Below are 14,019 nucleotides of genomic sequence, written 5' to 3'. Positions count from 1 at the left end.
GTGTGTGTGTGTGTGTGTGTGTGTGTGTGTGTGTGTGTGGATTGTTGACTTAGAGAGCGAGAGAGTGATGAAGGCTACTTCATCCCACTTTGAAGCCCTGCTTTGATGTGTTGGCCGAGGCAGAGGAAGAAGAGCCTCAGGAGTGGAGAGAGAGGAAGGGTTATCACTGTGTCACATCTCTCTGAAGCCTCTCATTGCTGTCTCTCTCTCTCTCTCTCTCTCTCTCTCTCTCTCTCTCCACTTTCCATTTGTGCTTTTGTCTTTTTGTTGTCTCTCTGCTTGCCTCTCTCTTAATATGCTGCACCCTGTCTTCATCCCAACTCTGTGCTCCATGTATCAGAGGAGATAAAGAAAGCACAGAGATAACTCTATCACCAAATATCTCGCAGACATTTATACTGCTATCTACTATAACTTCAAACAGTTATACAACAGAGAGTCATCAATAATTATGGGTTGAACTCAGCTAATACCTCTGGTTTCAGTATTTGATAGCAAACTCTATTAGAAAATAGATTTATCCACAGCAATTTATAGACTCACTGTTTGGATCACATTGTGCATTATAATGACTCATTATAATCAGGATTATTTTCAGCCGATTTTGTATTATGAAAAAATTGAAAAAATTAGTTCCATTTCAGTGTCACTCATGTCATCAATACTCATTAGTATGACATGTTAGTGTTCTTACTATTCTTGTTGCACATGGCTGCTCTGGTGTTGAGTGACAACATTTCACTAAACTGTTTCGCTGGAAAAAAAAAAGCCTGAAAGAGCTGACGAACCATCTGAACACTTTTATCGTCATACGGTGTCACTTGATGGTTTAATGCTGGTTTGGAAGCTTTAGGAAATGCTAGCATGGCTTCAACATTGTGACCATCACTGGTTTAAATCCAATATGATGTTCGTGTTAACAGTGCAGGAATGTAGTTCTGTTGAAATGCTTTACATCTTAAACAACTCAATGATGTCTTCTTTGCAAAGATACCCAGGAAGCTCTCCCAACCCCACTCTATTTGGTACAATATGCTCTTTTCTTTCATCACTCAGTCTGTAAATGTTGTGGTCTCTTCTGTCATCTTCGGAGAGACACCATCTGCTTGTAAAGTGTGCCATAACAGGTCTGTGGTAACCGGTGGTGATATGTGGCATCCACATGCCAAAGACAGCAGCGTTGCACCAAAGTAAACTTCTCCTGTTGGTAAAGTGACTAATGAAGAGAAGCGATGTCAACGCCAACGGTCGATGTCGCACTTAGCACTTGTTTATGAGCTCCAATAGAGTTTGCCTCGCTCTGTGACATCATGTGGTCAGTTTCTTCCACTGACCAATAGTGTGATGGTGTTCTTTAAAGTCAGTGGTCATCGATTATATGAGCAAGTTTGTGAGTTCTGCGACACACTCCTTTATTTCCTGAGGGATTCAGTGACCATTCATTTCTTACATTCCCAAATTTGATTTTTTTAGATTGATGTCTGTCTTTTTTTCCAGACACAAGCTTCATTTATCTTTCGACTGAGGTAAAAATCCTGCCTTAATCCTGTAGGAACGCTTCAGATGAAAGTCCTTTGTTCCCTTGTAGTGACCTTAATGTGTTCTTGTTTTGATTTTAGGCCCCCGAGGCCTCCCAGTTTTCTGCCTCCAATCCTCAGATGTCTGCCTTCACACAAATAGCACCCAGGCATGCATGCACTTACACAAGATCACATATAAAACACCCGTCCCTTCCTGCTGCCTCTACGGCAATCAGCTACATTTCTACTGAGAGAGGAGCAATACAACATAAAAGGACTTCATGCCAGCCTAATAGATTGCCTCTTATTACACCCAGTTTGTCCTTGGTTTCAGATGGGACGAATTCTGGGGACAAGTTGACCGTCGCAGCCAACTTTTCAAACTCACTAAAAGAATAAAACACCTTTAAAAAAAAAAAAAAAAAAAAAAAAAGAGCAATGGCAATTGATTTTCAATCCGATCTCTTACATCGCAACCTCAAAGCTCAGACTAAAACGGGAGCCTCTGGGATTTGGTCTGGGTCTGCTGTAGGAATGAGGAAGGATTCATCAGAGTGGAACAGACAGGTGAAGAGCGCCAAAGCCAAAGCGTGTCCAAGGACATCGATTAGCAGTAAACAAACTCGTCTGACCCAGTTTTCACAAAACACTGCTTTGCCAAGATACTCTTTGTCAATGGAGATGCAGTTACCGTGAACCAAGCATGGTTCAATTAGATTTGTGTGTGCGCGCACATTTTTTAGAGCAAGCGTAATTTATTTACCTGAGAGGGGGAAAAGAGTCGCAGCAAGAGGGCTAACATTTTGTGTTATAGTGGGACTTCTATTAGGAATGAATGAAAGTTTGATGAAAGCAAACGGGATTCTTGATAGCGAGACTAAAAATGTACAAGAAGTTGCACAAGAAGACTTCAAATCTATTAACAAACTTACCCTTACTAGATCTCTTCAAATTAGATTTCATGTTTAAAATCTTTGTACAGGCAGGTGCTGCACAACAACCTAATTCTGGCAAGTTATTATTCCACTGGCTGCTTATTTTAACACAATATTGTGTCCATTCTAATCAGATCTGTAACACTATCATTTTCTATTTTGTTCATTGCCTTGAGGTCGGAAGTCGTTTACACTGTAGGTCTCTGCTGCAAAGTATAGTGGAGCAGCTGTTGTTTCCTTCATGCCGTGAATTTTCCATTAGGAGAATTTTCCATGTTTACCTTGTTGTTGTTATTGATGTGGTACATTACCCAACAGCTGATTACTGAACACCGTTAAACAGCTGCAGATGTAACAGCTGTGCACAGCTGTGTTTGTGATGCAGAGTACAGATTACGCTTTGCTTATTGAGCGCTGTGTTCGTAGAAAGCAACCTTTAGGGGTATTCGTTTGAACCGATCTGTGCAACTGATCACATTTACAGTCAAATTAGGAACATTAGACTGTTCAAAGTATAGACCACAGTTTTATATTCCTTCCATTCCTCGTTTTCCATTCTACCACCCTGTTACTCTGGACCACATCTGTGCCACATCCGGCTAAATTAGATGACAATGATCGTATCCCCGCAGCACCACCCCTCATTATCTCCTCCTGCGGCAGCCCCTCTGCTGGTGAACCTTACCTCGTTGAGTCGTCACAGTCACAGAAACGTCCACAACAGTGAAGCAGCACCATGCTCCATTGAGATTCAATTCCACCCACGCTTACTCATGCAACCTTTGTACTCGCCTATAAATAGGACACAGGATATGTGTGTTATTATGGCGAAGGAGACACAGACCCACACATGTCCAGACATATGAAGCCTGCAGAGAATTAGGATGTAGGGGGAATAGATCTGTTGCTTCTATGAGTACAGAAAATGATTTCCACAAAACACTTTTAAGGAATATTGCATCAATTATGCAGTTTAAAACAATAAGGACACTGTTTCCAACAACAAAATCATCACTCTCACACAAGTCAGATCAGAGGACTTTGTTGGCTTTTATTTCCCTTGAATTACTTTGTCCGACTACCGCTTTGTGTCTCTTTCATCTATCACAGACGACACACTTCTCTAGCTATTCTTTCCATCTTTCCCTGCTATGTATATACACTTCATCCAACTATATTCTCATTGTTGACCCCAAATGTCTCTGCTCATGGTCCCTCTTTGATTTCTCTTGATCCAAGCTTTGCTTCCCCCTTCACCCACCACCTTTCCGTTCCTTCCTGCACTCCTTATGTTCTGTACTTTCCATCTCTAAAGACGTGGCCTCTCCAGTGATCAGAGAACACTTACATAACAGCCCTATGGTAGTAAAGCCTGTTCCTTTGTTAATCACAGGTCATTAGCTGCAACATACACACCCGTACATGAAAACACACCTGGCTGCTTTTGTTCACTGTTTTATGTTATCACACAAAGGAGGTTCATTTCTTTCTTGAACTTGATAGACAGTAAAACAACTCTGCACAACACTAAACCCATCTCCTAACCCTGAAATGTCCCATATCTTAATAGACATACATTTCTCATTTTGAAGCTCATTCACACTTGTCCTCAAAGGTGCATTAATGCAAGGACACGTATACATTTTTTTGTGGGTGTATGACTATCACAGAAAGTTTATGACTCAGACAGTTAACTGACTTTTTAAGAAACACCTGGCAAATGCACAGCTAAAGACCTCTGAGGTGTTTTGTTTTATCTATTTCCAGCCCTTTTTTTCCACCTTACAAGCTGGATGTTCCTTCTTTTTTTTTTTACAGTGCACCCATAAACACACAGTTTCCAGTTATGGTTCCTGTTCTCTTCCTCGTAATGTTGATTGTAACCATCAGCACTGTTTCTAATCCTTTTTCTATGTCAATATTGGTGGTCACTTTACAAAGTTTACTGGCCGTCTGATCTGTAATCAACAGTATTTTCAAATGTGTAAAGGTCTGTATGTGAGGCTGGGTTGTGTGTTTGTGTGCACCTGTATGCACACACATTCACACATTTGTGCCCTGCCCTCTTGTGCGTTCCGTCTCTGTCTGCCGTCATCGCCCAGTGATGGGTGTTGTGAAATACGGGAGGACCCTGTGGTATTTGACACTCTGGTGTTTTAGGGTAATTCACAGCCCGGTGCTGTTGACCAAGAGGATTCGGTAATGATGGGGAAGTGGAGGAAGCAGACATACCAGGGTGCCAATGATGTCATGGTCCATGATGGAGTAATTCTCCATTAGTCATGCTGGAGGAGAGGCTGTTGCTAATGATTGCTTAGTAATAATGCATCCTGACAAAGCACAATTTATTTTTATGTTCTCCAATGTTAACATACTGTATGTACATTCATATCTTAAGCATTTAGTCCTTGGATCCCTGACATTACAAACCACCATGTAATCTGACAGCATCACAGACTTTGTCCTAATGAAGAGATAAATCCAACACTGTTACAGATTCCTTGTCTGGAACAGGCTTTAGATTGATCTTATATTATACTGAGGAGCTCTGACAGAGGAACAGAGCCGTGAAAAAGGTTCCTCATGCTGATTCTTTTCCTCTTTCTCGACAGGGCTTGTATGTGTTTGCTGTGTACTTCGTCATGCACAACCAGCTGTGTTGGCCGACTAAAGCCAGTTACACAGTGGAGATGAGCGGCCATGACAGTCCTGACTCTACCTACCAGGGAGGGGGACCCACCACTGTGGGGGGCGACATCAGCAAATCAACTCAGAATCTCATCAGCGCCATGGAGGAGGTATACACACACACACACACACACACACACACACACACACACACACACACACACACACACACACACAGATATAAATAGGCCACCAGAGATAAACACACACTGGACACACTAGATTATATGGATTTACAGCATTTAGCAACACCATGTTCCATACTCTAATGCTTAGCAGTTTTATTTTAGTTACAGTGCACTTCATTTTCTACTACTAACTATATCATAGATATGGAAATGTGTTTTCTGACCTTCTGCTTGTTGATTTGCCCATCATTTCCAAAATATACTTCCTACCATACCATACCATACCTACCACAGTTGTGAACACATGCTGTTTTTCTACGCAATGAGGGATTCAAACTTACATTTTGGGTGCACTCACTTTTGGTTTCACCTCTAAATCATTTAGATTGATCTCCAACCATTTAGATAATCTGGTTAAACTGAGAGTATGTTTATCCGTGCACTCAATGTTTATAGCCCCATTGGAGAGATGGTGCTGCATAATTGAGTTAAAAACATATCATATCTTATAGGAATGATAGCAAAACTATGGAACTTAGGCCCAGTTCATGAAAAGATATGAAACCTCCTTCGAAAAATAAATCCTTAACTTCCCTCACTGTTTTCCACCTGTCAGTTTTCCTCTCTCCCCTCTTTTTCCCATGCCCTCATTCCCATGGCTCTATTTGCCCATTCCTGGTCCTCCTTCACACATTTCTCACATCAGCTGAGCGTGAGTCCACGGAGAATACATACTCACTCTTTGGCCTGTCTGCTTTAGACTGATTCACATTATGTGTGTGTAAATGGTCAGCCTTTATAATCCCACATCAACTGCAATCATTATGTCAGATCGTCACAAAAAAAATACTGTATACACACACATGCAGTGTTTTAGTGGTGAGTCTGTGTGCGAAGCAACTTTGTCCCTGGAGAATACCCTATAAGGTCTGAGCTGGTAAGAGGGAGAGAAAGAAGGAGAAGAAAGGGAGCAGGTTTAACTTCATTACTCCTGGGAACTCCCCATTCTCTCTCTCTATCTCAATCCCTCTCCCCACATAGGAATCCAGTAATCTTGTTTTATTCATGAGAGCACACTCCTGCCTCTGAGATTTGGCTATGGCCCAGTGAGAAAAATAAGGCAGATAGAGACCGCGCGATAAGAGTGTTCGATGAGTGACAATTTGTGGCGTGGATTGGTTAAGAGGAAATTGAAAGGAGATAAGAATAGGGATAGGAGCATACGGTTTTAGAGTTGAATAGCTTATTGAAAGGTTTGAGTCATCCGCTCACTGCCTCCATTGAAAGTGGATATGACAGATCTGAGGTGCCTGGTGGCGCCTAATTCACCTCACCGGGACGCTGTGTACCGGTTACAGCCCAGCAAGCTTCAGAAGCTTGTACAACACTCGCATTAATCCGTGTACACGGAGAGATGAGGCATATATAATAAATGAACAGAGTGGAAAACGTGATGGTTTATCTGGTTGTTGTGGAAAAGACAGCAATGCACACATAATGTGATATTCTTTTGTTGTGAGAAAAATCCCTATCGTCAGTTTCCTCTTTTTATTTCACTCTCTGCCATCTTTTTTTTTGTCCCAACACTTCCATCTGTTGCTCTATGGATGCATGAATATATCCCCCGCAAAAAATACTACTTTTGGACTCTAAATAAAATGCTTTCATCTGTCTCACTGTGCCGGCAGCATAATTTAGGCTGATTCAGTATGAAACCCTAAACCCAATGACCTTGCTCTCACCCCATGAACCCGCTGTGACCCTGTCCGCTGGCCTTAACCCTTCGGGGTGCTGGGGCAACATGCACTCTGCCTGACCCTAACTCATCACAGACATGGTTACATGGCTGACAGACGTAGCCATTCTCTGAATTAAGTCTGTGTGTGTGCGTGTGTGTGTGTGTGTGTGTGTGTGTGTTGATGATGAGAATGGTCGACCTGATTTTGCCCTGCGTTCATGTGAAGTTAATGGGGCGTTGAACTAATCTTTATCAACAACACTTGAATACAGTATTGTTTGTACTGTGATATATATATATATATATATATATAAGTACATAAATTTACTCTACATAAAATGTTTAATTACTGGTTGCAAATCACTTGTAAAATCATTTTAAAGGGTGCTATATTAATTAATTTACTATTCATATTACTTTGCTGCTGTCAAGGAAAATGTTTAAGTTTTAATCATATATCTTTCTTTTTTATCACAATCATGTGTTTTGAAGTTTTATTAAGTGGGGTTTCAAATAAATGTATTATGCCAAACATTGCACAGTGTGTGATTAAACATAAAAACATAAAAATCAAGGTTCAATCAAAGTTCTCAGCCAATAGTAAAAATATGTGCTCATAGCGGATTTATACGTGTATCTGTGTGTTTCAGGTGTCTGCAGACTGGGAACGAGCGTCGCTGCAACCCAGCAGTCAGCCCAGCAGTCAGCCCAGCAGTGTGTTTAAACCCAGTCCTGTGATGGGGACGTACACCACCGAGGGAGGCTTCATCAACAGCAATCTAGTCATCGCAGACGAGGAGTCGCAGGAGTTTGACGACCTTATATTTGCCTTAAAAACTGGTGAGGACCCCATCAAAACACAGATGTTCGACAAATCGTTGTTCTTCCTCAAACAGGCTCTTTCTTGTTAACTATTTTTTCAGCATCTTTATCATAACACTATTACCAGCTATTATTTCTCCTAAAAATTGCAAAGAAGCACACACACTCATATTATAGAGAGATATTATATCTCATTTATATTGCACATTGATTTTAGTTTATTAATTAGTTTCTCCTACATTCCATCAATAGGTCCTGTTGAGGTTTATTGGGGACTGGCCAAGATAGGCAACAGCACGAACAAAGATCTTACCAGCAGATTACACAGCAGTAAAAACACAAGGCAGGAATTCAATATGATATTGAATTTTCTCTTTGGTATCAATAGTGCTATCACAAAATTGTTAAAGAGTTTACAGGTTCCTAGTTCATTGTTTTTCACTGAATGCATAAAAACATCCTGTGAACACTTCTGTCCAGTACTTTCTCCAGTGTGTCTGGGTATTTCATTATTCCAAAGTGTGCATACATACAGTATCTATAATATCTACTGTATTAAGTTCAGCCCTACTTAGTCATTCATCTGCTTACCCTAAATCTCTCTGCTGCCATGGAAACAATTCTTCCTCTGTTGCCATTAATGTTTAATGAGCTGAGGGCCCAAACCAAACTGCTCACTGATATATCAGCAGCAGACACACTCAGAACGTCCTCCCCTCACTCTTTGAAATCACAGAGTAATTGCTTCACAGTGTCTGAATAAGAATCAGGCCCAGCTGGACAACAGCCAGCAACAGCCTCCGTCCACCGGGACACTCTTCTGCTGTTAATGTGAGACATTACCAAAAAGAGACAGACCGCTTTAAAATGAGTACGAGAAAGATGTGACGCAGTGACGCTTACGTGAACTTATTTCGAGAATCTGCTGTAGCCTCAAATTTAGAATTTACCATCTTATTTATTTAGCTGTTTGTCGCTGTCCCAACAATAGTCCGCGCATCTCAAAATGTGAGCCTTATTTGCCAACATGTCGTTTAAATATTATGCCTTTAACGGTTCAAAACACACGTGACAGTGATGCTGGTGAAGATGTAATTTGCTGGCATGAAATTGGTTTTAGTGTCACATCGCAAAATGAAAAAGCTGTGAACCATTTGAGGCATGCAGTAGTTCTATTATAATGTGATGAATGATCTTGCATGCATGTATTTTTCTGTGGGATTTTGGTGAAATAGACTGTAGTCATAGCTGTTTGCTAGCAGTGTCCCATACATTCAATTGATGCCATCAAACTTTGGCTATAAAGCATACTGTAAAAAATCAATATATCAATGATGGGAATCATGGTGTGGCGCTCATCCATGGGATTGAATGCTATTTATTGGCTTACATGTCATTGTCAGTCCCTGATACTCTCTCCTGCTGATCGACAGCTAACCATTTAAAAGAGTCAGTCAGCTCAGCTTTAAGCATATCCCAGTCAGCTTTACTCTCACATGGAAAGAGTGAGAGTCTGGTCCTACGTACGGTGGCCGCTCTTGGAGAGACAATAGATATGTAGTGAAGATAGACAGAACAACCTGAAAAGACTATAACGTAAATGGGACTGAGTCAGGTCACATTAAATGTCTGAGTCATTCTCTTGGGATTCTGGAGTTGAGAAATAACTTTTGAGAAAATATATGAATCATTCATCATTGACATTATTGAGTAATGCCAGTGATGGCTTTGAGCCCATTAAAGCTACAGAGACGTTTCACCTGTGTGGGACACAGCAGGCTTTAAATCTTTAAACCCACATCAAACTTGTCTTTGCTGGAGCTTCACAGAGTCTGTTCAGGTACCTCCGTGCAGCATAGGCCTATATGCAGCAGCACTTGATACCTGCTAGCATGCATCCTAGAAAAACAAAACTTGTAACCATGGAGATATCCAAATTTAAAGTCTGTCCTAGCAGGTGTGAGTTCAAGGGATTTACGGGTGTTAATGAATGTGGATTAGGCGGACAGGATAGTGTTACACTCAGTAAAAAGCTAACCTCTCACCCTTTTATTTTAATGTGGTGACAGCCTGAGTCAGAGCCAGAGGTGTGTGTGTGTTTGTCCGTGTGTGTGTGTGTGTGTGTGTGTGTTGCTCCTCGTGGAGTAAACAGTTGTTGCAGCAAGACATTTGTCTCTGATCTGCTCTTCTACCGACCTCTCCCTGCCGGTGTGGTGTTCAACCTTAAATAGCCTCGGGGCTCCAGCAAACAAGCCAGGGTATTTATTGGTCCCATCATCAGCAAACTCAGCAGTATTAAATTTATTGTTTATATTATTCAGTGTAGCAAAGAGGCAGGTTTGCAAGATTTCGTTAAGTGAATTCGGATGGCTCCTCGCAGGTCTCTGGCGTGGCCGTAAGAAAATATATGATCTTTTCTGTGTGGAAAATAGAATGTTGACTCAAACGTTTCACAAAAACAATCGTCTGATAATCTTGAGATATAATATTCTGTGTTTTGCACAGATATTTCCAAAAGATGTTTTTAATTTTTCAACTTGTTGTTCTACCAGTACCAGTCACAAGGACATTCTTTCATTTCCCAATTCCCCTGCTGATCTCTGACCTCTTTGCCAGTACGTGTCACACTGAGGGTATAGCCTGGTTTAAACTCAATCAGTCAGTCAGCAGTACATAATTATACAATAGGGCATCACCTGACGGGGGTCAGTCAGTAAGTAACGCTGTAATGAGGGTATTCACACTTCATTTGGTAGTGAACCATTAACACACAAACACACACAAGCACACTTGTACTTTCAGCACATGTACTCTACATAGTACGACTGAGAGCTGATCATAAACACGATGGTTTTACTGTGAAAGGGCAGCTTTTTCTTATCACTCAGTGTAAGAAGGAGCCGTGAGTGCAGGAAGCAGCATAGGTCTGGATGCCCCCCTGGTTCTGTCCTTGGAGTCATACGTCACCTCATTCTGTAAGTGAGCGTTCAACCAAGGAAAAGGAAGCTGAGAGCACCTACCTTTGGTTTGCTTTGCTTTATGGACAACACTCTAATGTACTCATGAAATGCAACGTGTCACTTTACTAGAACATTGAAAGACCTGGACTTTTTTTCCATTATTGCTACAACAACCTTTATCAAGGCAGAGACAGGTATTCAGTGTAATTTATTTAAAGTGAATCATATGAACAATCTATCAATACATGATTCTTATCTGTAGATGCTTGAGAAATAAAATCACACCAAGGCTGCACAATTTGATACCTGTATACCTTTTGTCTCCTAATGAGTTAACGTGTTTTACTGCCTTCTACTCTTGTATCAGAGTCTGTCAATCGGTTCCTTGTACGACTCGTTACCATGGCTGATACCATGCTGTACGCTGTTTGATAACACAGAGACTATGACATATAGCACATGACAAAAGTGGCAAATAATCAGCACTGCAAACGATTAGTTGTCTTGATTTGTTACACTGAATTTATGAAACTGTATATTAGGTGGTCCACTACTGTTGAGTATTAAGGTATATGTAATATATGAAGAACTCAAAAGACAAAATACACGCACATGTAATGCAGAAATTCTTGCACATAAAGAATAACTACACCGAAACAAATCACGTGTTTAGATGGAAGTGCAATCTGACCTTTCCTGTCTGTTTTAGGGACCGGCCTTAATGTGAGCGATAACGAGTCCATCCCTGGAAGCCACGACGGAGGGAGCATAACCAACTCCCAAATAGTTGAGCTGAGACGAATCCCCATCGCCGACACACACCTCTAACCTGTTCACCTCACACAGGTCCCAAGTCCTCTATTCTTCAGAGATAAATTACAACACAGTATTTTTATATTATAAAATGGTTTTGCACTAAAACACTGTTTTTCACATTTTCATGTAGATGTTTGAATCTGTATGGAATTTTTACTGTACTGTTTTTTATATATATATCTATATATAGATATATGAACCTATACATAAATGTTTTACTAAATTAATTTTTTAAGTCCTTGATGGAGTTGTTTTCTGTATGTATTGTATATTTGGATTTTTTCTGTAGAATCCTAGCAAATGAGATATAGCCAGATGTGTACTCAGCAGAACCACTGCTGCTGATGATGGACACTGTGTAACATTGTTAATAAACAATTTACCATATATTTTATATTTGGCTGTGCTGATTCCATTTTTACAACTCATAAGCTGTCAAAAAAAGTTAATTTACCACCGGAGGGTGCCTCTGACAGTTATGTAAGTGAGTCACTGTGGGGTAAGGGGTCACACCCTCATGGAGGATGGTGTGTGTCAATGATCACTGGCTCTACAGTGGCGAGGTCTTGCTGCTCAGCAACGAATCTGAAGGTAAATTTAAGCAATGCAGATCACAGCGTGGACAATATTCAAAACACTGCAAAAGTTGAGTTTTATAAGCTCTTCAGCAATATTTGAATCTGTTTCACTGAACAGCATACATTTGTTTAAAGCACAGGCTCGTCTTTGATCTGCTCCGTGAAGAATCGGCGGGAGGGAATGTACAAGCAAATATTCCCCTAAAATAGTTTTCTTCTTTTACACTTGAAGTAGTGTAGTTTCCTTTAGGAGGTGAATCAAAGTCATTGTTTCCTAGCTCTAAAATCTATAAAACCCACTGTAAGTGGGAGAGGCTGAAGGTGCAGAAATCTTTTTTTCCCCTGTTTGGTTTTTTTGGTCCACCTCACCTCTGTGGCAATTTTTTACCCCTGAGGCAACCTTTGTCCACAAAGGGTGGAGACGTTTCTGAAACACCACTATCCGTAAACACATCATATCACTTCCCCGAACACAACAATGTTTGGTGTGCGTGTCTCCTCTGTTTCCTGCATGATTACATCACTTCTGAGGCCCATCCTCTAACCGTCAGTAGGAGTTTTTCCTCAGGGATTTGAAGGAAAAACAAAGCTGTAATGAGCAAAGGAGAGCGAGGCACTATTGCACTATTAAACAAGATAACACTTCTGGGTTTGTTTTCTCCAGCATTACATGAGCCTGCAATAGTGCATTAATAAGAACTTTTCATTGTGATCTAGTATGTTCAAGGGACCTGTTTGATTTTCAACCTCCTTCTAAGAAAAGCTGTTAAGACACAGGAATTCATTTCCATGCATCATGAGAGGAAACTGCATTGACTGTAGACCGTATTCTGTCATTGAAGGTAATGAGACCAGTCATTTCTGAGGTAACAATAGTAGCCTACAAGGAAAATGGATCTGCTACAAGAGAAACACCGACGCTTCCAGACCACGGACGCTTTGGTCCGGCCTGCTGATAGATCAATGAACTGCTGCACAAAAACTGCTTACTACTAGTGAACTCAATGCACATGGCATAAATTACAACATATCTTAGTTACGTAATTAACCACAGCGTACGCCACAATCTTATCTCATGCTGGGGGTCAAGTGGTTGGCGTGGTACCAGGCTTAGAGAAATTGATCTGTCAAGTCTTTAGAAAAGCTCATCACAAAGTGTGAAGAAAAGAATGACGAATGCTAATAAAGAGATGTAATTGTTTACAGGTGAACAGGTGGTTGTGTACGGGGGAAGATGTTATCTTCAGTGCCTCTAAAGCTCACCAATTAACAAGTCGTTTGTTTGATCCATATGAAAAACGTCAGCGTAACACAACAATTTCTTGTTTTTTATGATGAGATATGCTTGTCATCCTTCCATTCCCAAGGTCAAGAATGAAACCATCTCAAGGATTTAATATGAGAAAATGAGCAAAATGTTCTTGCTGAGTGCAGGATGTCTCAAGGAGACATTTTCAGATTTGCGAGGCACTGATTTGGTGGCTGATATAAAAGTAATGAAAGTTTCCTGCACTTCGCAGAGTCACAGATGAGCTGTTCACAGCTTCAGCAAAAAGGTTCACATTATCTAAATCATCTCTCTTAGCTTTAAGGGGGAAAGCAATTAAACAGCCACAGCAAACAGCTTGATGTCCCAACCCACCAGCCTCGGTCCCAGAGACACCAGACTGCTGGCAAACATGTTTATGTTGAAGTCCTTGCTCTCTTCTCGCCTGTTTTGCCCCTTGTCTATCGGTCTGTGCCTTGGGGGAACAACAGAGATAAGACAGCAGACAACCAGGCAACAGCTGGTTCTGACACGTTTGTCTGTGTTGATACTCAGATGACGACTCTG

General features: G+C 41.0%; 1 protein-coding gene across 1 annotated transcript in view; it reads left to right on the top strand.

The window, feature by feature from the left end:
• The window catches only part of adgrv1 (adhesion G protein-coupled receptor V1), a 106,014-nt gene extending 93,297 nt beyond the window's left edge, over positions 1-12,717 (top strand). The window contains exons 93-95 of the mRNA XM_031849618.1: positions 5,068-5,253; positions 7,660-7,849; positions 11,501-12,717. Coding sequence (XP_031705478.1) covers positions 5,068-5,253; positions 7,660-7,849; positions 11,501-11,619 — 495 coding nt within the window. The 3' untranslated portion in view covers positions 11,620-12,717. The remainder of the gene's footprint in view (positions 1-5,067; positions 5,254-7,659; positions 7,850-11,500) is intronic.
• Positions 12,718-14,019: the final 1,302 nt, after the last annotated feature.

The sequence above is a fragment of the Anarrhichthys ocellatus genome, unplaced genomic scaffold (genome assembly GCF_004355925.1).
Source record: "Anarrhichthys ocellatus isolate YVR2014 unplaced genomic scaffold, GSC_Weel_1.0 scaffold9, whole genome shotgun sequence".
Classification (NCBI taxonomy): Eukaryota; Metazoa; Chordata; class Actinopteri; order Perciformes; family Anarhichadidae; genus Anarrhichthys; species Anarrhichthys ocellatus.
Note: the sequence above shows the minus strand (reverse complement) of the source record. Positions and strands in the feature narration are given on the sequence as shown.